The sequence below is a fragment of the Seriola aureovittata genome, chromosome 16, assembly GCF_021018895.1.
Source record: "Seriola aureovittata isolate HTS-2021-v1 ecotype China chromosome 16, ASM2101889v1, whole genome shotgun sequence".
NCBI lineage: Eukaryota > Metazoa > Chordata > Actinopteri > Carangiformes > Carangidae > Seriola > Seriola aureovittata.
The window spans coordinates 20198055-20220257 of NC_079379.1; the positions used below are offsets into that span (position 1 = coordinate 20198055).

The 22203-nt window shown below is 38.5% G+C and overlaps 3 protein-coding genes across 7 annotated transcripts; 2 read left to right on the forward strand and 1 right to left on the reverse strand.

The window, feature by feature from the left end:
* Positions 1 to 1352: 1352 nt before the first annotated feature.
* Positions 1353 to 5210, reverse strand: rpl14 (ribosomal protein L14). Its single transcript, XM_056400200.1, has 6 exons — positions 5156 to 5210; positions 4493 to 4594; positions 4307 to 4401; positions 3632 to 3731; positions 2278 to 2331; positions 1353 to 1448 (listed from the first exon to the last, which is right to left on the reverse strand). Exons 1-6 carry the CDS (start codon positions 5156 to 5158, stop codon positions 1389 to 1391), a joined length of 414 nt encoding a protein of 137 aa, XP_056256175.1. The 5' UTR covers positions 5159 to 5210; the 3' UTR covers positions 1353 to 1388.
* A 1519-nt stretch (positions 5211 to 6729) lies between these two features.
* LOC130183837 (uncharacterized) lies at positions 6730 to 14715 on the forward strand. Of its 5 annotated transcripts, none has more exons than XM_056399564.1 (6): positions 6730 to 6867; positions 7799 to 7843; positions 9192 to 9247; positions 9349 to 9728; positions 9842 to 9992; positions 13579 to 14715. In XM_056399564.1, exons 2-5 carry the CDS (start codon positions 7815 to 7817, stop codon positions 9980 to 9982), a joined length of 606 nt encoding a protein of 201 aa, XP_056255539.1. In that variant the 5' UTR covers positions 6730 to 6867; positions 7799 to 7814; the 3' UTR covers positions 9983 to 9992; positions 13579 to 14715. The 5 variants fall into 5 exon arrangements, with proteins under 5 accessions (XP_056255539.1, XP_056255538.1, XP_056255537.1 ...); XM_056399563.1 differs by lacking the exon at positions 13579 to 14715 and adding an exon at positions 10329 to 11339; XM_056399562.1 differs by lacking the exon at positions 13579 to 14715 and adding an exon at positions 10326 to 11339 and having other exon boundaries at positions 6735 to 6867.
* Positions 14716 to 15740: 1025 nt separating this feature from the next.
* On the forward strand, positions 15741 to 17630 carry LOC130184055 (uncharacterized). The gene is made up of 4 exons (XM_056399828.1): positions 15741 to 15758; positions 15837 to 15951; positions 16074 to 16247; positions 16445 to 17630. The coding sequence occupies exons 2-4, from the start codon at positions 15850 to 15852 to the stop codon at positions 17111 to 17113; spliced, it is 945 nt and encodes a 314-aa protein (XP_056255803.1). The 5' UTR covers positions 15741 to 15758; positions 15837 to 15849; the 3' UTR covers positions 17114 to 17630.
* The last annotated feature ends 4573 nt before the right edge of the window (positions 17631 to 22203 follow it).

The following is a 22203-nucleotide window of genomic DNA, read 5'->3' on the forward strand; positions in this document are numbered from 1 at the left end:
GTATATTTAAGTGGCACCTGTTTATTTAGGTAATTATTAATTTCCTCCCATTGCCACAAGCAGGAAGTTAACAACTTCCCAAAGTATTTACCGCACAGAGGAAACAGCTTTGTATTCAGGGAACTACCTAGACATCTGAAAGGCTATTACCTTGGATTTTCTGCTCATTTTAAGTAGAAAGACAAAGAGGTCAAGCTCTGCTATTAGCTGAGACTGCCATCTAGTGGTTGCATAAGAAAAGTGTTCTTAGCTCAAAACAAAACAAAAATACTGGAATCTTATTTTGTTTTACTTTGCTTTATATATGAATTTCCCATTTGATTTCAAATTGGGAAAAAATGACTCACGCTTCTAATGAAAGTGCTACCAGGGCTGTAGTGTAGATCATTTTTGTGTGGATTGTAAATCAATCCTTAATCCTGGTGAAATTAAGTCATAGGCCAAGACGAAGTTAGGCAGAGCAAAGTAGGTAATAAACACAATGCGAAGTAGATCTTTCTACATCCACACTCACATACTGGAAGAAAACTGCTGTCTCAAACATTGAAATGTGACTGGGCCCCTTTATACAAGCTTCTAGGCCATATCAAGGTGACCCATCTTCACCAATTGCCATTATATTCTTTATGCCTCGTATTTTATTCTGATTAAATGTGTCCGGATGAGAGTATCTATAATCCTCACTTATACAAGATTCGATGTGTTTTAAAAATATATAAAAGAATCTTAAAATGAAAAACGCTGCAGCTTGAAGGTAGAAGACAAACTATATTTTGCACCTTTGTAGTATTTCAAAGTATTATATAAATATATAAAAAGATAGAGAAGTTTAATGGATGGGATAGGGTAAGAGAAACCCTTTTCCCAGGTTTATTTTTTAATTACTGTTCTTTTGTTTTAAATTACAAAATATCTGTGGATACTACAAAATCTTCGGTTTCAGGATTGTTAAAGTGAGCAACAATTAATTCAACGTTGAATCTATGTGAAGCCAGCTGCTCAGTAAAACTGAATAGAAATCCAGCAGAGAACAGGTCCAAGGTTTTAACCCCGAGGGAAATACGAGCAACTTCAGTTCTGCAGACACCAGGTCCAACGAGGCACAGGTGCAGCTACTGACTCTGATGTGAGTCACAAAATATCACTTATCACTCAGAGGAAAGTGTTAGTTCAAAGAATACATTCTCCATTATTCTTAACTTAAATATATTATGTCATTTTTCCAGAAATGTGATTCTCAGGAAGTTCATATTGAACAGTTTATTCATAGTACATGACACCAATAGTGGAAAAACCTCTAATTGAGCCATTACATGCTTTGTCACGTTGCCATAGAAAAGAGAACTCAGATGAACAATTGAACAGGAAGTTTATTTTGTGAAAACTGTTCACTTCTTTGCTGCCTCCTTCTGGAGCTTCTTCACCTCATGCTTGATGATTTTGTTCCTCTGCAGAAACAAAGAGAAAAAGTTTGTTAATTAAAAAAAAATCCTCAGTGACTGTTGCAGGGTCACCACGCTTCACACGGAGTAATGGACACTTTAAACTCAAGTGTCACTGGCCGCAGCTTGGAAAATGAATCACTTCTCATTTGCCTGCCAAAAGAATGAGCAGAGACAATGCCACTATTACCAACGCTCACTCACTGGCGCAATTAAATCAAACCCACCAATCATTAAAATTATTGGCTGCAGCCGTTTAGTCAGCAATCTGTGAAAAGGCACCGACACTGATCACATTCAACAGAGCTGTATCCAACACCAGTTTAACAGGCTTTTTCTCACAGTGCAAGTTAGTGCAAGTCAGGGTCTGTTTGAGAGCTGGCCTCTCTAAACCACTCATGCTCTCAAAGTGGATATAACTACATTATGCCAACACAGCACTTTCTTATATTCAACTACAGAAAACCAATTAATTTGCTCATGGGGGCTTAGTTTTGTTGTTGCAACAGCTAATGCTGACAAAGCTCAGAAAAGATTAGAAACCGAATCGTTAAGAACGGTTAAAGCATCGATATCAACAGGGAAGAAGAGTAAACATACTGCCAATTATTTCAACATGGCAAACAAGTTAAGAAATGGTACAAATTATTTAAAATTATTGAGGAATAACGGTTGTGTAAAGACATAAGCACTTTTTCTTCCTTTACAAATTTTCAGAGTATGTTTTTGAGGATGTTCTCCTCTCACTTGTTTGTATTAAACCAGGACTCAGCTTATTGATCTTGTATAAATTAAAGTCGCCCGAACAAGTGATTTGTGTTTCTGTTGCACTTACCATCCTCTTGGCCTTCGTCACCTTGTAGCGGTCAAAGTCAGACATTTTGGCCCTCTGCAAAGATAACCGAGAAGATAAGGTCAGTGATATAACCTGGGTGGTTTACTTTTTTTGTCTTAAAGCCCAAGTCAAGTTCTGGATACTTTGTCATAGAGGCAATGAACAGTGGCTGTGCTGCAGTTACACAACCCAAGAGCTGGAAGCATTGAATCTGTCCACTGCCAGCCGCTGTGATAATGTTTCTTACTGAGGGACAGGTGTATTAAGGTATAGTTTAACTAATTTTACTATTTTGAAGATATGTTGGGATGTATGCAATTATCATTAAGGTCAGTTTATAAGTGGTGGCAACCAGTACTACACACTTTCAATGAAAAAGATGTGTTAACCTATGCAAAGTTTACTATTGCTGTGGAGGAAGCGGTGGGTTGCCTTCTCTAAATAAATCACTGCCTCTCAAAACATTGAGAAATTAACACATTTAGGAAACAACCTTATGGCAAAAAGAGCAGAGGCAGTATTTCACACATCACGGGTCAGATGTTTAGCACGCTTTTACTTTCATCTAGCACCTAAATTAATCACAAAAGACTAGAAGCTATCAGGACCTGTCAGGCTCAGTCCAACAACTGACAGTGACTGATCAGCCTCACACAAACATTTGCTTCATAAATAAAGTAACAGACAGCAATGCTAGGGAAGAACAGAAAACCTGTCTTTTCCCTGAGAAGTAAGGTATTATTAGGGTTGGGAATGTGTGAGGTAATGCAAATGCTGCTGCCATCAAACGCTAAAGTGATATATATCAGCTGGTTGCACATTGTGTACTGGGCTCAAAAATTAGTTTGCAGCTTTCACCAGTTCCCATCTGGTAAAAACCACCACTGCGTTGGTCAGGTTTTAGGAGTGTGCAATCCTTTACCCGTGCTAAATACCACCCGAGCTGAGATTACTCACTCAGGTGAGATAGAAGTTCATATCCTCACCTATCCATCGTCAACTTTTGTCCCCATGACTACTTTGGCTTAGAACAACAATATAAGAAACACTGATGCTATGTTTGGCAACAAAATCCCAGTGTATACTCATTCCCCCAAAATAATATTAACATTTTTACCTACAGTTTACAGAATAATAAAGTTAATCTGCAGTCAAATAAATAACAGTAAGATCCTGTATGACCAAAACCCTCCAACAACTAAAAAATTTCAAGTAACAGCTGTATCGTGTCTTAAAAAAACATAATACATCCCATGCTAACAAGTGTGACTGTTCTCTCTGCACTCTAAAATAAAACCCTCTGGGATCAAACGCACATGTTCATAATGTCTAGAAGCTAAAACAAAGCCTTTACCTTCTGTCTTGCCTCGATCTTCTTGGCCCAGCTGCTTTGTTCCCACTTCTCGTTGACTTGGGCCTTCTCCCAGGCTCTCCTCACAAACTTCTGGCGGGCACTGTGAACCATAGCATACAGTAAGTACTGACAATAGAGCCACCCATTAATGTTGCATCACATATAAAACACGTTTCTACAACAACTACAGCAAAAAGACTCATGTTGGACCTCTCAGGTCCTGTTCATAGCTGTTAAACGATGGCATTGCATTCAAGGTAAATGAATGCACCAAGGTACATATTTGGAGTCTAAATCTACCCTTGAGCACAATGATAAAACCATCATGTGAGATATTGTGACTGCAGTTGGTCTTCTCATTTTTGCAAGCTGTGTTGTTCGTAATGACTGAAGCTTTAAAAAGATTTTTTAACAGATGAACAAATTTGTATGTAGAATGGTAGAAACAGGTGAGTAGACGTTCTCTTTTTAATGGGTGTCCTGATCTAAAAAAAAAATAAATAAATAAAATGCATTCAACAAATCTTAGTTGAATCTTAAAAAAAGGTCAAAATGATAGGACAGGACAAAGATATTCACAGATAAGCTCTTATACATACGTCCCTACATTCATTCAGATGATGATGTCTTTTGCAAGATTTTTGGTGGCATGATCTGACCATTGTTCCTACTCACCTGTGGGGTACTTTGATGACATAGTCTGTGAGCTGCATACACTTGAAGGGCATGGCTTGCCTCTTCACCCCTGTGCAGGGACCATCAACTAGAGCCTGGAAAACACGGGGCACAAGAAACAATCAATATCATCGAGTTGAAAGCATGGCTAACACTTATCAATACACTGTGTAAAGGAGCACTCACCCTATTTTGGTCGATGACATCTACGATGGCCACCAGCTTGCCAGCATGGGGTCCGAAAGAGATGTAGGCAACACGGCCGATCTCAACGAAACGCTTGAACACCTGAGAAAGACACCGGGCAACAGCACGTCAAAAAAAAAAATTGAAACGTTGTCTGGCAGACACACAACACGAGACAGCTTCTTTATCTGGGACAACCGAGCAGGTCAGTGTGGAGGCTGTGGAGCTCCCGGGCTTGGAGCAATGGACAGCAACAGTTGATAATGCTTCGACTAGCTAACGTTAACTAGCCAATGCTAAAGCTAACGACTTCACAAAAATGGGACTACATTGAACACTGGACATTACGTGTTTTTAAGCTGAACAACGTCGTAAACGCGCGTTTTCAGTCGGTGTTGTGAAGACAAAACAAGTGAAACGGGTTAGCTTCACCGAGCAGTTCTCGGCCCTCTCAGCCTGAAAGACCACGTTGTATTGCGGCGCAAGAGCCGACATCTTATACACCCTACTTTAATACTTAAAACGTGCGTGACTTTATCAAACACTCCACAAATATGCGTATTGGTGTGTTACCAACACACACGACTCTTATTGTTCCAGATCAGTGAGATTTATGTAAAGAAATTCGACTTGGAAATGCCAAAACCCTCATGGCGAACTCACCATGATGGCAGTCCGGGAGCAGAAAGGACGTTAGAGCTTCCGCCTGCCGCACATACGGCTTCCGCCAACTGGATGCGCATGCGCAGTCGGTGTAGATTCTATATTATTGCATGAGCGTCTTAATAAAGCCCGTCGGTATTAAAAAAAAATAAGCTACTATGTTGAAGCTGTGGACAAAGTAATTTGAATACGATGCAAAATATGCACCAGACCACCAGACAAAAACTTTCTCATCTTGCCTTCACTGACACTGTGGAATACCACTGAGTTAAGCAAAAATGAACCTCTAACAGAGAAGAAAGGAACGATTTATATTAATGTTGTGTTGGTAATGGCTATACAAGTGCATTTAAAATTAGCAAACCTTAGGGACTGCTTACATTTACTTGAACTTGTCTTTACTTTTACTTCCTCAACTCTGCATGATTATTTTCTGTCATACTCGACGACTTGACTTGGCGTTTGCTGTAACTTTATTTTGCCACTTATTCCCAGCATGTTATAGCAACATGGTTGCTTTGGTTGCAACAACTAGCCTCCATGTCAACATAGTTTTTAGACTAGTCATGGTAGCGAGTGAAGATAATGACATATTTATAGTAGAAGGACCAGTATGTTTTATCCTTTTGTTTTTTGACAGAGGCAGAAAACAGAAACTGGTCGTTCTTTAGGTTTTCTCCTAACATATTTTTGTTTTTATGACCTACAATGACGATAGGTGTTTTTCATATCAAATGAATGTACCGCTTTAATTTTTTATATACTCTGCTGATGAATAGATTATAAAGTATTACAACAATCTTGTCTGGCCTGTTCATGCGCAGCTGAGTGACCGTATCTGTTTTGAATATGAAATGAAAGCAGTTTGTAGGATGTACTGTGGACAGTAAAGTCTGTTCTCAACACCTCTCAACAGAAAAAAAGGTATATAACCATAGACTCTATATAACCCATAGTAAGCACAAAAATGACCAGCAGGTGTCGCACTCTGAACAACCTCATCAATAGGTTTGTACACTCAGTCTCAAAAAATAAATAGAAATGTGAATATGTTGACAGCCCAAGCAAACATCTACAGATAGGCGTTTATTCAGGCAATAACCTATCACATGGATCACATGGAGCCACCTGATACCTGGCAAAACAAACTGAATATACGTGTGTAGACTGGTTCGATCCATACCTGATATGGTTGTTGAAAAGAATTTCATCGTTTTCAAAATAAAACTGAATGCCTATATGTTTTTAACACATTTAAATATACAATTGACACATTCAAACAATATTTTTAACTTATTAAAACATATTTATTTAATTTAAAGTGAACATCAAACACATTGAGCATTAAATAGTTAAAAAAAAAAAAGAAAAAGAAAAGACATTTAAATTAGAAATGTGGTGAAAATAAATGTAGGAGACTAGATTAAACAGACAAACTGGGATTTTTTAGGTGAGGAGAAAGTCCAAAATCTTCCCGAAGTGTTACATGTGCAGCCAGTGTCACCGCCACAGCTCCCCCTCCAGGACACTCCACCTAGTTCTGGTTCAGCTCAGAAAAGGGAGGCGATACGTCTCATCATGGCTCCACGCACGAGCTGTTACGCACGTAGAGCCCTCCTCTCTTTCAGTTTTGTCAGCGATAACACCCTAGACCGATAATAATAAGTACGAAGTATTGTGAGGTCGCAGAAGACTACAGAACCTCAGCTGTGGTAAATACCTCTATTTTCAGTTTGATTGATAAACATAAGTGATTATGGATTTCTTTTTAAAGTCACTCTTTCGATTTATCTACTTAAATTAATTAACATTAACAACGACATTATGGAAAACATAGATTATCTACATAGTTGTGTGCCTCTCGTGTAGTTTACTAAACATTGTTTTCAAACGTTAAGCTTAAAAGTCTTATATGTGAGTACCGTTTTCACATTTGAGACAATAACCTACTACGCGGCAGAACAACGTCTCGTGTCTCGACTCCGGCTGTTCGCACGAGGAAGTGTCTCGCGACTGTTTGTTGCGCCGCGGAAGAGAAATGAAGTGCGCCACTACGCAGTTGAAGCCTAAAATCTTTTTTCTCTTTTCTCTTTTTTAAACCCACATTTGTAAAGGATTCAGATTCACGAAACTTGTATTTTATTCGTGAAAACCTAAAAAACAACAACAACATAAAAAAAAACATAAAAAGGAAATTACGCCAAAATAAACAATTTAAAAAAAAATAATGCGATAAAGATTACGATAACAATTTGTGCATACGAATATTTTATGTGCTTAGTATTTGAAAAATAAATGTATAAAAAGCCTTTCTGGACTTTGTAGCAGCAGTGATCACAGGTTTCCTAGGTTTCCTTCCTTCACAAAGACAGTCACGGAAAAATACGAGGGTGTGTCATGCAATGTTGCAGGTATACGCCCACATTTAGTAATTAGTCCAGCAGGACAGTCATGCATTACAGTGCTTAATTGTATTTCTATTATTATTCATCTGGCAGATTTAGGTGAATTGTCAGATTCTGTGGTAATATGATTATATTACCTCATTGTAGGATCAGTATTTTCAGTACTTGAGTAAAGGTCTTTTTTCAAATTACATATTTGTTGTCCACTACTTTTAACAATACACATTTTGTTTTCTAGGTGACAGAGAGTCAGAATGGAGAACCTTTCATCGAACTGCTGCCTGTAAGAACCTTTCTTTGTTCTGTTCAGGGAAGTTTAAATGGGCATTAACAAATAATAAGATACCTGGGGAGCAGAGGTGGGTAGTAACGAGTATGATTTAAAATGTCACACACACTCACAAAAAGCCCCAGTATTTTCTCACTTCCTTTAGTGGCACTGAGCCGTACAGACAGTTTTCTTTACGTAGTGAGGCTGAGTCTGAATCATGTGACGCTACGCCAGTACAATGAAGCTGAATGGAGTTTTGTTTGTGCTGCTTTTATTTAGCCCACACTGACAAATCACAAATTTGTATCAGAGAGTTGTAAAATCTGAATAAGAAACCCTCTATAATTAGACCCTCAAGTTAGATAATAGGAAAAAAAACTCCTCCAAGAAACCTGTAACGGGAAAAAAGAGAAACTTCAGAAGGAGGAACAGACTGACTATATTACGTAAACATACATGTAATATTAAGTAAGTATAAAGTACAAGAAGTTGAAATGAATTGAATTAATTGAAATGAGAAGTTTGCCATGAAGATGTTGAGCCATTTCCAGATGCCCCCAAGACCAGGACCTGGACCACAAAACCTCCTCTGTGCCACAAAGACCTGGAAATTGGCCGGACTTCAACTCAACACGCAAGTGAAAACTTCGAGATATTATTCCCAGAGAGGGGGAAGAGACCAGAAGAAATGGGATGACAATGAGAAACAGAGCTCACGCTGTTTGTGTCTCGTGGAGGAGGAAAACCTGCATAATCAATAAAATGTTGTTGGATAATGAAATGAGTGATTCAGATCTCACCATTACTCCCCACCATTTGCACAGAGGGAGAGGAGACAGGGAGGAACAAGAAGAAAACGTAATTGCGGACACCAACGTACGAGAAGTTATGCTTATTCATCCTGGATGAAGACCTGAATCAAAGATACGTGAATAAGCACAGACAGGAACCACGAACCAAAGTCACGCATAATCCTGGGGAAAGGAATATACAGGTTATGACTCAGTTAAAGCACACACTTCATACACACAAACAGAAGCTGAAAGTGGTGCTATGATATGTGTAAACTTAAGGGCAAATACTCTACAGGACAAGCGCTAAGATTAGATAACAAACTGAAGGTTAAGGCGGAAAGATGAGTCTAGATTTAAAGTGCTCAGATGTCAGCAGGGTGATTATTCTTACGCTGACCCAAGTCACCATTTTGCCACTTTTACATACTCGTTTTATCCCACAGTCATCATGATTATGGTATATTACTCTTCCAGTGGTCCAGTAAATACCACTGTGAGCATCAGTTCTGTTTTTCAGCTCTGATTCTGTGAACTTTATCAAGATCATTGTCTTTTCTACCTTTCAGGTCGGCAGCTCAGCGGTTTGGGGAGTCTTATTTCCCACGCCAAAACGGAAGAAGAGGTAGAGCTCACTCATCTTTGCATCACGCCATCATAAAAACCTTGCTATCATAAGTATTTTCCATCTCCTACATCAAACTGCTCTTGTTTGGTGTGTTGCAGGTCCAGCATACCTGTCATGGCTGTTAGCCTGTGTTTCCAAATGTAAAGGCAAGAGAATATCCTTAGAGAATCCAGCAGATGCCACACTCATAATAGGAGACCTGGAGGACACCATCTACAGAGAGAGACCAGATGAGGTGAACGGGTGGGGAAAATTCTACCTTCCCAAGACAGTGACGATGCAGGTTATAGGTGTAGTGGAGGGCACCTCGTATCCGTGTGACCAGCTTGTTCTGATGACCTGCGAGGACAAAAAGCTGTACGCCTACGATGGAGAGGAGCTGCATCTGGTGGCTTCAAGCCTGCAGCAGCTGTGGACGGAGGGAATAGAGTATCCAGCATCCAAGAGCTACTACCACGGGGAGGCCTTCAAACATATGGTGAGACGCGACAGTCATTTGCTTGAAACAAGCAGGATTTATGATTGTTTACCCTGATGATTGAGCACGTGTGGGCGTTGACGACCATTTTTTGTGTCATCTGTTGTGTGTAGACAAAGGAGGACTGGGCAGACGCGAGGAAGGGTCCTGTGGGGAGGAGGTTGGACGAGGAGCATCATAAACTGGTGACGTCAAAAAAGTCCTCATTCATGGAGAATCTCAGAATCGCCAGACAACGAGCTGTGGTGCTATGATACAACTAAGGTAGTAATTCTCATTAAAAAAATTCTCTATAAAGTTCATGTATGAGCTCACGTATGTTATATATAATATATTAAAACTTGCTTGTAAGGACTCACTTAAACATATTGAAATGTCACAGTTTATGATTAACGTACCGCAGTAAATTTCACCAACACAAAGCTTGACTCTGGATAATTCTGCATTTGTGGTGATAACAGCAGCTTTATAATATATGTTATTGCTTGCAAATGAAATGAAATGAAAACCAAAATAATAGAAATGCTCCAAGACATCATCATGCGAATGTCCAGGGGTGGACAAAATCTCATCTCGTTCACCATCTGTGTCTCTCAGAAGACCGAGGGCCCAGATTCAGCCCGACACTATGGAGTCTCCATGTCCACTTCTGGCCGTCGTCTCGGGAAGATCATAGTGGCTGCTTCCTGTTTAAGCGCCTGGGACAGTCATGTAGCTGATGCAGTCATGACTTACTATCCAGGCAAGACCAAGAAATTATACTTTGATGGAACAATCCAGCTTCCAGAGAGTGTCAGGTGCCAGGCGTTTAGCCTCAGCACAGGAGATGAAATGCCTCCATGCAGATCATGTGGGAATTTATTTGGTTTGTGCACAGATGTAAAACAATTGTGGGCCTATGGCAACTGTGCTGAAGTTGAGAGCCTGAGTAACTTGCTGAAAAATGAGAATGAAGTTAAAAGGCAAGTACAACCAACATCTCAGATGTGGACAGATGAGAACAGACAGAAGTCTATAGATAATGTTCGGAAACATCTTAAGTGTTTCCTGCGCACAGAGGGATTTGAGTGGGATCAGAATTTCTACACCCCACAAAGCATTCAGATTTTATATTATTCTAATTGATATAATGGAAGGATCTTGGAATCAGTTACTGTGATGTAAACTCAGGTTCATTATTTGTTCTGATTTTATTTCCTGCAACCTCATCTAGAAAATATTTTTTTATTTGTTTATTCATTTGTGTGTTTGGATCCTCATTCTCAGGGACCCTAGGGGAAAAATGGTTACAACAAATACATGAAAGCATATAAATGACATAAATTAAAAGCAAATGTAAATCAGACTCCACAACTCCTGCTCTTCCTGACCATGTGCAAACTTGCACTTTTTCATGTACATATCGTGTGTATTGTGTATATTGTATTTATTAGTGTATATTTGGTATATTTTTGTTGTATATTTCCATAGATGTTTTATTCTATAGATGTTTATTTTCTGCTGTGGTAAATGAATTTCCCAGTTGTGGGATAAATAAAGTTAATCTAATCTAATATGCATATATGTATACGTGAACATACATGTAATTGAATTAAACAAGATAACTTGCAAGTTGCACTGTGATTAATGTCCATATTTACTCAGTCTCCAAAATCAATATGGAGCAATATATTTTTCATTAAAGTCTTAAGTCCATTTATGATTTTGAAATCAATCTTATTCAGGGATTCTCCAATAAATGATGGTTAATTATGTCACTGAATGGCCAGTGACCCTGATGTGTTTACCTGCACCTACCTCCTGTAATGTGCTATGAGATGAAATGAAATGGCATCTTTTAATAGCAGATGTGGCTCTGCCCGTTTGAGATAGAAGTGTGTTGGTATCACTATGGACCAGGACCTCTCCTTAACATCACCCGCCATGTTGGGGTAATGAACCTGCATTGTAATCATCAAACGTAATGAAATGGCCTCAGTAGCTGCTGCTTGTTTTCTCTAGTTCAGTTAACTTAACTCAGTTTTACATTTTTCAAAACTCATAAAATAAAGTTATTATATTCATAGGTTTAACCTGAGTTCAGTGAACTCACATTTTTAAAGCAGCAGGGGAATTTAGGATTCAGTGTTGAGTAGAAATTAGTCATTTTTCCAATTCTGCCTTTAACAATAAAAATATTTTCATTCAAAACAGGAAGGTGGACCGTTGAACCAAAAATAAGTTTCTGCACAAGACAAAGACACAAGATTAAAGACATACAAGGGAATAAAAAAATAAATAAAACCAATAACAAATTCAAAACAATGTTTCCTGTTGCAATGTTTCCAATGTTTACTGAAAACTGCTGCACCACCTAAGCCACGGGTTTTTCTGCAGCACTGAAGCTGTAGGTTTTGTCCCTCATTTGCACGACTGAAAGTTTCTTTTCCCCCATGCAAAGGAGTTGTTGCTGCACAGGGTGCTGTTTTCACTTCCTTCACTTCCTCCAGTTTAGCTCAGTGACATTTTCGATGCGTTTAGTGCCATGCCTAAATACACGGACATCCTGTCACACACGGATCCTTTTACACAAGAGAAGAAATGAATTGCTTAACAAATAAAGATATATTTTGGATTCATGTTGGAGTTCTGTTGTATTTTCTGTTCTTGGTGTAAACAGCTTTTAATGTCAGGGAACCATACTCATCTCAGGAGTTTAGCATCTGACGTGTGTGTGTGTGTGTGTGTATGTGTGTGTGTGTGTGTGTGTGTGTTTCTGCTGCCGCTCCACGTAGCTGTGAGCAAAAACCAGTTAGTACTAACCTTACTGTAGAACAATAATCATCTCATCATTCTGTTTGTGGAGTCATTCAGTGATTGCCAAATATTTATATCTAATAATGGTGTATCACATGGTTAATCGCAATTTGGTTTTACGTCACAATAAGGAAACAAACTGAGCAGAAGTAGTTTGAATCAGGGGAGGGACTTAACTTCTCTCCTAGTTTCTTTTATGATTACTTACGATGGTGAGTAGCTGCTTCGAAGCGCTTTCCTTTGTCAATATTTCATATCAAAATGATTAAATTGTATTTTCCTAATTATCAGTGAAATGTGTAACTGTTGTAAACATGTCCTGTATTATTTCCAATTACATCAGGCTGCTGAACGAAGAGCTGAAAGGTGAGTCAACTCGTCCACGAGTAGTTCCTGGTGCATTTTGCTTTTCAATTCTCTAAAACCAACTCATGTTTGTTATTTTAGAGACGAATTTGTGGAGAGTGAGAATGTTTTCAGAACAAATTCCTACAAAATCATTGAAGAAATGCTGGAACTGAGTAACCACACTCCAGAAGATTCTACGATGTTAGTGGATGAGGTATGTCTGATGGCGACAAATCAGTTTTTGGACATAATGTACGGCGTGGTCCGTGTGTTTTGAAACATATACACCTCAGGAAATCATATCTCTTTGTGTGTGACCTGTGTTTTGACCATTCAGATTCTTCACAGCATCTTCTTTTTGGGGGAGATCAACAAGCCATCGTATTCCCCAGAGGATATTATTAGTGATGAGGAGATGTTGAATGGGTTGAGGGAACTTTACCCAAACCCTTTTCTCCAATATTCCTCTCGTCTACCCAAGCGGAGTCCATTTTCATGTGTGTTAGACATGGTAAGATTATATTTTGTTAACAGATGATACAGTTTGTAAAATTGTAAGGACTTGCTACCTCACTTAAACATATTGAAATGTCACAGTTTATGATTAACGTGCCGCAGTAAATTTCACCAACACAAAGCTTGACTCTGGATAATTCTGCATTTGTGGTGATAACAGCAGCTTGATAATATTTGTTATTGCTTGCAGATTGTCCGCCTGATTGGACAAGAGAATGAAAACCAAATAATAAAAATGCTCCAAGACATCATCATGCGAATGTCCAGGGGTCGTGGACAAAATCTCATCTCGTTTACCATCTGTGTCTCTCAGAAGACCGAGGGCCCAGATTCAGCCCAACACTATGGAGTCTCCATGTCCACTTCTGGCCGTCGTCTCGGGAAGATCATAGTGGCTGCTTCCTGTTTAAGCGCCTGGGACAGTCATGTAGCTGATGCAGTCATGACTTACTATCCAGGCAAGACCAAGAAATTATACTTTGATGGAACAATCCAGCTTCCAGAGAGTGTCAGGTGCCAGGCGTTTAGCCTCAGCACAGGAGATGAAATGCCTCCATGCAGATCATGTGGGAATTTATTTGGTTTGTGCACAGATGTAAAACAATTGTGGGCCTATGGCAACTGTGCTGAAGTTGAGAGCCTGAGTAACTTGCTGAAAAATGAGAATGAAGTTAAAAGGCAAGTACAACCAACATCTCAGATATGGACAGATGAGAACAGACAGAAGTCTATAGATAATGTTCGGAAACATCTTAAGTGTTTCCTGCGCACAGAGGGATTTGAGTGGGATCAGAATTTCTACACCCCACAAAGCATTCAGATTTTATATTATTCTAATTGATATAATGGAAGGATCTTGGAATCAGTTACTGTGATGTAAACTCAGGTTCATTATTTGTTCTGATTTTATTTCCTGCAACCTCATCTAGAAAATATTTTTTTATTTGTTTATTCATTTGTGTGTTTGGATCCTCATTCTCAGGGACCCTAGGGGAAAAATGGTTACAACAAATACATGAAAGCATATAAATGACATAAATTAAAAGCAAATGTAAATCAGACTCCACAACTCCTGCTCTTCCTGACCATGTGCAAACTTGCACTTTTTCATGTACATATCGTGTGTATTGTGTATATTGTATTTATTAGTGTATATTTGGTATATTTTTGTTGTATATTTCCATAGATGTTTTATTCTATAGATGTTTATTTTCTGCTGTGGTAAATGAATTTCCCAGTTGTGGGATAAATAAAGTTAATCTAATCTAATATGCATATATGTATACGTGAACATACATGTAATTGAATTAAACAAGATAACTTGCAAGTTGCACTGTGATTAATGTCCATATTTACTCAGTCTCCAAAATCAATATGGAGCAATATATTTTTCATTAAAGTCTTAAGTCCATTTATGATTTTGAAATCAATCTTATTCAGGGATTCTCCAATAAATGATGGTTAATTATGTCACTGAATGGCCAGTGACCCTGATGTGTTTACCTGCACCTACCTCCTGTAATGTGCTATGAGATGAAATGAAATGGCATCTTTTAATAACAGATGTGGCTCTGCCCGTTTGAGATAGAAGTGTGTTGGTATCACTATGGACCAGGACCTCTCCTTAACATCACCCGCCATGTTGGGGTAATGAACCTGCATTGTAATCATCAATCGTAATGAAAACGCACGACTCAAAGTTTCTCTTGCTGATACCTGTGGTTAAATGTGTTGTTGCTACACAAGCTGCAGTTTTCATTTCTCCCATCAGGTTTAGCACCACACCCAAAAATACAGACACCCTGTTACACAAGAGAAAAATCAAAGTCTCGCTAATAAAGATATAATTTGGATTCATGTTAGAGTCTTATTGTATTTCCTATTCGTGGTATAATCAGGTTTGAATGTTGGAGAGCCACTCAGGAGTTTAGCATCTGACGTGTGTGTGTGTGTTTGTGTGTGTGTGTGTGTGTATGTTTTTACTGCCGCTCCTTGTACATTCACACATTCACAGAGACATCTTGTGTGTTTAAACCAGTTCTATAACATTCCTGTAGTAGAACAATCATCATCTCATCATTGTGTTTGTGGATTCAATCGGTCACTGCCACGTAGTATTTACATCTAATAAAGGTCAATCACATTGTTAATCACATTTTGGTTTCACATAACAACGAGGAAACCAGGACGACGCGAATGATTTAACTTCTCTCTCTCATTTTCATTTACTCATAACTTAAGATGGTGAGTAGCTGCTTTTAAGTGGTTTCATTTCTAAATATGTTGATTGTTGAAATATATCCTAATGTGTCCTGTATTATTTCCAATTATTTTTGTATACCATCAGGCTGATGCACAAAAAAGAAAAAGGTAAGATTTACTCAACCACGAGTAGTTACTGGTGCATTCTGCTTTTCATTTCTCTAAACTGATGTTTTTTTATTTTAGGCAAGGCACTCCAATGAGTGAAGATGGTCTCAAAGAGAATTCTTTAACAATCATTAAAAAAATGATGGAACTGAGTGAAAAGACTCAGGAAGATACTTCAATGTTGGTGGATGAGGTATGACTGATGGCAACAAATCAGTTTTTGGACATAACGTACGGCGTGGTCAGTTTGTTTTGAACATATACAACATAGGAAATCATATCTCTTTGTGTGTGACCTGTGTTTTGACCTTTCAGATTCTTCACAGCATCTTCTTTTTGGAAGTGATCAATGATACAAAGTTTTCCCCAAACAATATTGTGAGGGATGAAAAGATGTTGAATGAATTGAAAACTCGCTTCCCAAACCCTTTTGACCACTATTCCTCTCGTCTACCCAAGCGAAGTCCAATTTCATGTGTGTTAGACATGGTAAGATTATATTTTGTTAAAAGATGATACAGTTTGTAAAATTGTAAGGTCTTGCTACCTCACTTAAACATATTGAAATGTCACAGTTTATGATTAATGTACCGCAGTAAATTTCACCCACACAAAGCTTGACTCAGTGGATAATTCTGCATTTGTGGTGATAACAGCAGCTTGATAATATATGTTTTTGCTTGCAGATTGTCCGCCTGATTGGACAAGAGAATGAAAACCAAATAATAAAAATGCTCCAAGATGTCATCAGGCCAAAGTCCGGGGATAATAACAGCAAAAAAAAGCGTTTCACCTCGTCCACCATCTGTGTCTCTCAGAAGACCGAGGGCCCAGATTCAGCCCGATACTATGGAGTCTCCATGTCCACTTCTGGCCGTCATCCCGGGAGGATCATGGTGGCTGCCTCCTGTTTAAGCGCCTGGGACAGTCATGTAGCTGATGCAGTCATGACCTACTGTCCAGGCACGACCAAGAAATCATACTTTGATGGAACAATCCAGCTTCCAGAGAGTGTCAGGTGCCAGGCGTTTAGCCTCAGCACAGGAGATGAAATGCCTCCATGCAGATCATGTGGGAATTTATTTGGTTTGTACAAAAATACAGAAGACGAGGGGTGGGCCTATGGCAACTGTGCTGAAGTTGAGAGCCTGAGTAACTTGCTCAAAAATGAGAATGAAGTTAAAAAGCAAGTACAACCAACATCTCAGATGTGTAAAGATGAGAACAGACAGAAGGCTAAAAAAGAAACGAAGGATCATCTTCTGGATTTACTGCAGAAAGTGAAATTTAAAACGGGTTTAGAGTTCTACACACCACAGAGAGGGTTACCTCTTAGAAATGGGGGAAATGTTTAATAGATAAAAGTGATATAATTGGATATTGGTGATAAATGTGTTTTCTTGTAGTATTTTGGGGAAAGCCAGTTTAGTTGGGCATTTTCTTTAAGCAACTTGTGAGAAGGTAATTTTGTCTTAAAGTTGGACACTGGACTGTATGTAACCTGACAAATTATAAAATATGGAGTTTTTGTTTATTTCTCTGAATGGTCCTAAAGGAGTTTTTTTAAATTGAAAACAACTGGACTAGGTTATTTGTCTGGGAAGACGTTTCACCTCTCATCCAAGAGGCTTCATCAATGATCGATGAAGCCTCTTGGATGAGAGGTGAAACGTCGTTGTTGTTTTCGATTTAAAAAAACTCCTTTAGGATACTATGACCTGGACAAATGAGAATATACAGAGGCTTCTCTGAATGGTAATATTCTCATTTGTATATTGTAACTCTGGGTTACTATTTCTGTTGTTGTGTAACCTTACGTTTATGTCAAACAATACCTATTTATATATTTTTCAATCAAAATAAATCTTGTGATTTTGGACATACACATATATGGACACTTTATTAAAATTTTGCATTGGTTATGTTGTGTTGCTATTAAGATATGCAGTGCCTAATGGTGATTTATTGCACTTAATTCAATTGTCCCTGTGGCTACTGTTGTTATGTATGATTTGCTGAGTTATTATTCATTGTTTCTTTTTATTCTCCTTTTCCAAGTTTGCATTCTGATAAAACAGCAAAAAATAACAAACACATTTAAAAAAACGGTAAACGGTAAAATACACCGTGAATGTTTGACCCTTGAGTATAAAGGGCTCTGTTTATGGTGAAACCGAAACCTCTAGTTTATCATAAACCACGTGATACTCCAGAAAAAAACGACAGAAGCCTGGATATGAAGTTCCAGCGGAAACTGCCGAACGGAGTCGACACACGGTCCAGAGCTTCGTCGTCACACCTCCCAACACTAACGACTGGTAACTAGTTTATTTGATAAACGGTAATAATTATGAATTGTGTGTTCATTTGTCGGTTCATGAACTCCTCTTGGCTTCATAGCGGGCTCAGTAAAAACCTGTGGTAGGTGATGCAGCCGGACTCATTTCTCAACAGCTGACGCAGTTAAATATTTTAGTTACTTCGTGTTATTAACTAAATTTATAGAAGATGCTGTAGGTTGTCGGTGCATTTATTACTCACTTCTTTTTCTACGCGATATTTTACGGTAATGATGTTTAAATAAGGTTATCATGCTGAACAGTCGTCTCGTTTTTGTGTTGGTTGGTTTCGTTTTCAAATATAAGATTCATCGTTGTGCTTTCGTTTTTAAAGTATCAGATAAATACATTAGGAGAGAGTTCTGTAATGCATATAATAAACGCTAATGGAATTTATCCATTTGTAATAGGTTTATCAGTTTAGCACTATTGTTGAATTTAAGTGGAGTTGGAAAATAACTGGCTTTACATTTTCTCAAGTACGTGACGACAAATTTTTGTTTTTTTTATACTGTTATTCCACCATCTTTTATTGGGAAATCACTTTTCAGCAAAACATTTATCTGATGGCTTGACAAAAAGCAGTTTGAGTCAGTTAACATTAGGTGAGAGACAAATAATTGATTGAATATATTGGGTTATATTTTGTAGAGATAATTAATTTTTTCCAAAAGAACATTAGAAATATTTATACAACACTTTAACATTTCTACTTAAATTAAGGATTCGTAGTTTTTGCGTCACTGCTTTAATGACATTTGTTTTTTCCTAGGTGACAGAGAGCCAGGATGGCTGGAGTGAGGTACCTGCAAACACCATTTTCTCTTTGTTCAGGGAGGTGGAAATGAACACTGACATATCAAAAGAAACATGTGGACGCATGTTCACTTCAGGACATGTGTTGACAGAGATCAGAAGGCAATCATTTATAGGCACCACACATAATGGAAAAAATTTAACCCAACAAACTCCAATAAATTCTGGAGGATCACAAATCGGCAGTCAAACAGAGAAAAACTGTCCAGCTTATATTGGTGAAATTCTGACTAAAAATGGAAATATATAATCCACAAGACAGCAGTTCTGTCCTTTGAAATAACAAGTTGTTTTCGTGAGTATTTTTTGTTTGATTGTGAAATAAATGAGAATCCACTCAGACTTCAAAGTTTTAAAGGTCCCATATTTTACACTTTTACAGTTTATTTGAAGAGTAGATATCAATAAGAAGATATATTTGTGGTTTTAAGTACCAAAAATCAGCTCATTGTAGTTTCACATCTCCTCTCTCAGGCTTTTTTCTGGAGTTCTAGCAACAACAGGTTGGTCAGCCAATCAGAAGAGAGGAAGCTCTGAGCCTCTCCTCTGATTGGTGGACTGTTTTGTTATTGAGTAAAAATACAGCAGAGTAAACAGTCAGGAAAACACTCAAAGGGATGGATGGTGGGTCCAGGTGGGCCGTTCCTGGGGCCTGGCTGAGGGCGGTGACTGTTTTGTTGTGACATCACAAAGTTTCGGAAGTCCTAACGGCTTGTTTTAAGGCTCAGTTTCTGAATATGAGCTGTTTGCATTTTTCTCTGTGGACCGAGCGCTTTGATATTTTCACAGTATTTATATAGAACCTAGATCTACTTTATAATTAAAAAAAAGACATGGACATCTCACTTCATACAATTTGGGACCTTTAATTTCCTAGTATACCTCATGGGTGAATGACTAAATTGATCCCAGCCTCTATTCTGCCATTTGTAAATGGACATTTTGTAACGTACCATGTTCAGTGTCACCATTTTGTAACTTCCTGTCTTTTCTGTGTTTCAGTGTGGCCAGTCAGCCTTTTATGCCTGATTTTCAGCAGTGCAGCAGAGCAGAAGGTTGACTACACATCTTTCCCTTACACACCATGATATCTTTGTTGTTTCGTCCTTCAAATATTTCTACATATTTTTCATCTTTTGTTGCAGGTCGAGATTACCTGGCACAGGTATCCCACTTTGTGTCCAAAAATAAACACAAGACGATAACATTAAAGAATCCAGCCGATGCCATATTGAAGGTAGCAGGGGTTGAAGACACCATTTACAGAGGCAAACATGATGAGGTGAACGGGTGGGGAAAATTCTACCTTCCCAAGATGGTAAACATGCTGGTTATAGGTGTAGTGGAGGGCACCTCATGCACGTGTGACCAGCTTGTTCTGATGACCTGCGAGGACAAAAAGCTGTACGCCTACGATGGAGAGGAGCTGCATCTGGTGGCTTCACACCTGGATCAGTTATGTAACAAGGAAATAGAGTATCCAGCATCCAAGAGCTACTACAACGGGGAGGCCTTCGAAGATACGGTAAGAAGTTACAGTCATTTACAAGGAATCCTGATGATAGTGATTGATCACCTGTACTGACAGGTGTTTTTTTTTATGTGATGTAGACTGAGGCGGACTGGGAAAAGGTGAGGATGGGCCCTGTGGGGAGGAGTTTGGAGCAAGAACATCAAAAACTGGTGAAAAAGAACAAGTCGGCATTCTTGGCAAGTCTCAAAGGAGCAGGACACAAATAGGTGGGTATTTGTCCTGACATTGTCTGTGATGCAGGGTGAATGTTTAAGGGAATAATGACTTGAACTTGAGCCACTCACAAATCGTTCAGCATTGATTATTGTCTTGACATTAAATATCACTGTTGCCTGCTGGGAGGTAGAAACATAATTATTCATGCAGAGTTGTCAGATATATCATGGGTTGATCATGGAGTACCTGATATATGCTATATAATCACTTGGTTTATTTATTTCTTTATTACAGATCCTGGTGGTTCCCAAAAGGAAAGACGTGCTTCAAAAGTCTTCAGTCTTCATCATTCATCATTTTAAAGGCAGTCAGCTGAAATCATTATAATCGAAATCAATGCCCAGCTGTGTGTTCATGAAATGCTTGTGATTGTTCCCCCTCAGGCATCGCATACTAAGCGAGGCTGGTTGTGTAATCTGATCTCTGTGTTTTCCATCCTAGAAGCGCCATCTTGTTTTTGTCAGTTGATAGAAGTTGCAAAATCTAGCGGAAATTGACAAAGTTGTGATGCAGTAACTTTTGCCACTGTAGCTACGGATGGAGTCCGACATCAACAGTAACAAATTTCATGTAAGCCTGTCTCCACATGTACCAGGGGAGAGTCAGTACGCCAGGGGCAGGTAACCAGGCGATCACAGGGCTTAACAGAGACAACCGTAGTTACAGACTTGTTTGTGATTGAACCGAATGTGTATTTCTGTTGACTATGGCAGAAAGCCAGAGAACACTGACTACAAGGAGAACAAGAAAACACCACCCTGAAAAGCCCCGACTCCACCCTCGTGAAACCAAATAATATAATAATAATATATATATATATATATATATATATATATATATATATATATATAGATAATACTGGCTTAATCATGTAGTAAAGTTTCAGTTCCTGCTGTTTAGCAACTTACTTCCTTATTTTGTGCTGTCATTTGTAGACTCACGGTGAATTGCGCTGACATACAGTAAATGATAAAACTACACAGTTGAGATCTCTTCGTGTTTGTGTCCTTTTCCTCTTGTACAAATCCTTTCATTTAATTCTACTCTACAGTTTAGCATCTGACCTTTGACCTTACATGAAACTGTAATACTGCAGCAGAGACTAAATAGTAATGAGCGTATGATGACTGAAGTAGAATTAACTTTATCTAAATCACATTTCCTGTCTGTGTGACTTTGAAATACAATGATATAATAATGCAACACATAACTATCATATAAATATGCCACTCAGTGAGTTTATATCAATCATGTTGAGGTTGATATGATGTCTCCAGGATGTGTGGAGACATCCATACATTTTCTTATAGAATTACTGTATAACCGGATCAACATAGGAGGCCTGTTATCACAAATACCGGAGTGAGATTTAAGAACTTCAGTTATTCTGTACATGACGTTGCACCGGGACAAATGGAGCAGTTTATTTTCTATAGCAGAGTAGATCTTGATTATGGATATGGACATATACAGTACACGTTATCAGTCGTGTTATGACCCTCACTGACTTTGTACTGGGTTAAATGCTTATCCCTGGTTC

Coding starts and splice junctions, on each gene's coding strand:
- rpl14 (XM_056400200.1), bottom strand. Junction 4,402..4,492: donor ATGTCATCGACCAAAATAGG/GTGAGTGCTCCT, acceptor CGTGTTTTCCAG/GCTCTAGTTGATGGTCCCTG. Junction 2,332..3,631: donor AGATCGAGGCAAGACAGAAG/GTAAAGGCTTTG, acceptor TTATCTTTGCAG/AGGGCCAAAATGTCTGACTT.
- LOC130183837 (XM_056399560.1), top strand. CDS start 12,820: ATGTGTAACTGTTGTAAACATGTCCTGTATTATTTCCAATTACATCAG. Junction 13,087..13,209: donor CTACGATGTTAGTGGATGAG/GTATGTCTGATG, acceptor TTGACCATTCAG/ATTCTTCACAGCATCTTCTT. Junction 13,384..13,578: donor TTTCATGTGTGTTAGACATG/GTAAGATTATAT, acceptor TATTGCTTGCAG/ATTGTCCGCCTGATTGGACA.
- LOC130184055 (XM_056399828.1), top strand. CDS start 15,850: ATGAGTGAAGATGGTCTCAAAGAGAATTCTTTAACAATCATTAAAAAA. Junction 15,952..16,073: donor CTTCAATGTTGGTGGATGAG/GTATGACTGATG, acceptor TTGACCTTTCAG/ATTCTTCACAGCATCTTCTT. Junction 16,248..16,444: donor TTTCATGTGTGTTAGACATG/GTAAGATTATAT, acceptor TTTTGCTTGCAG/ATTGTCCGCCTGATTGGACA.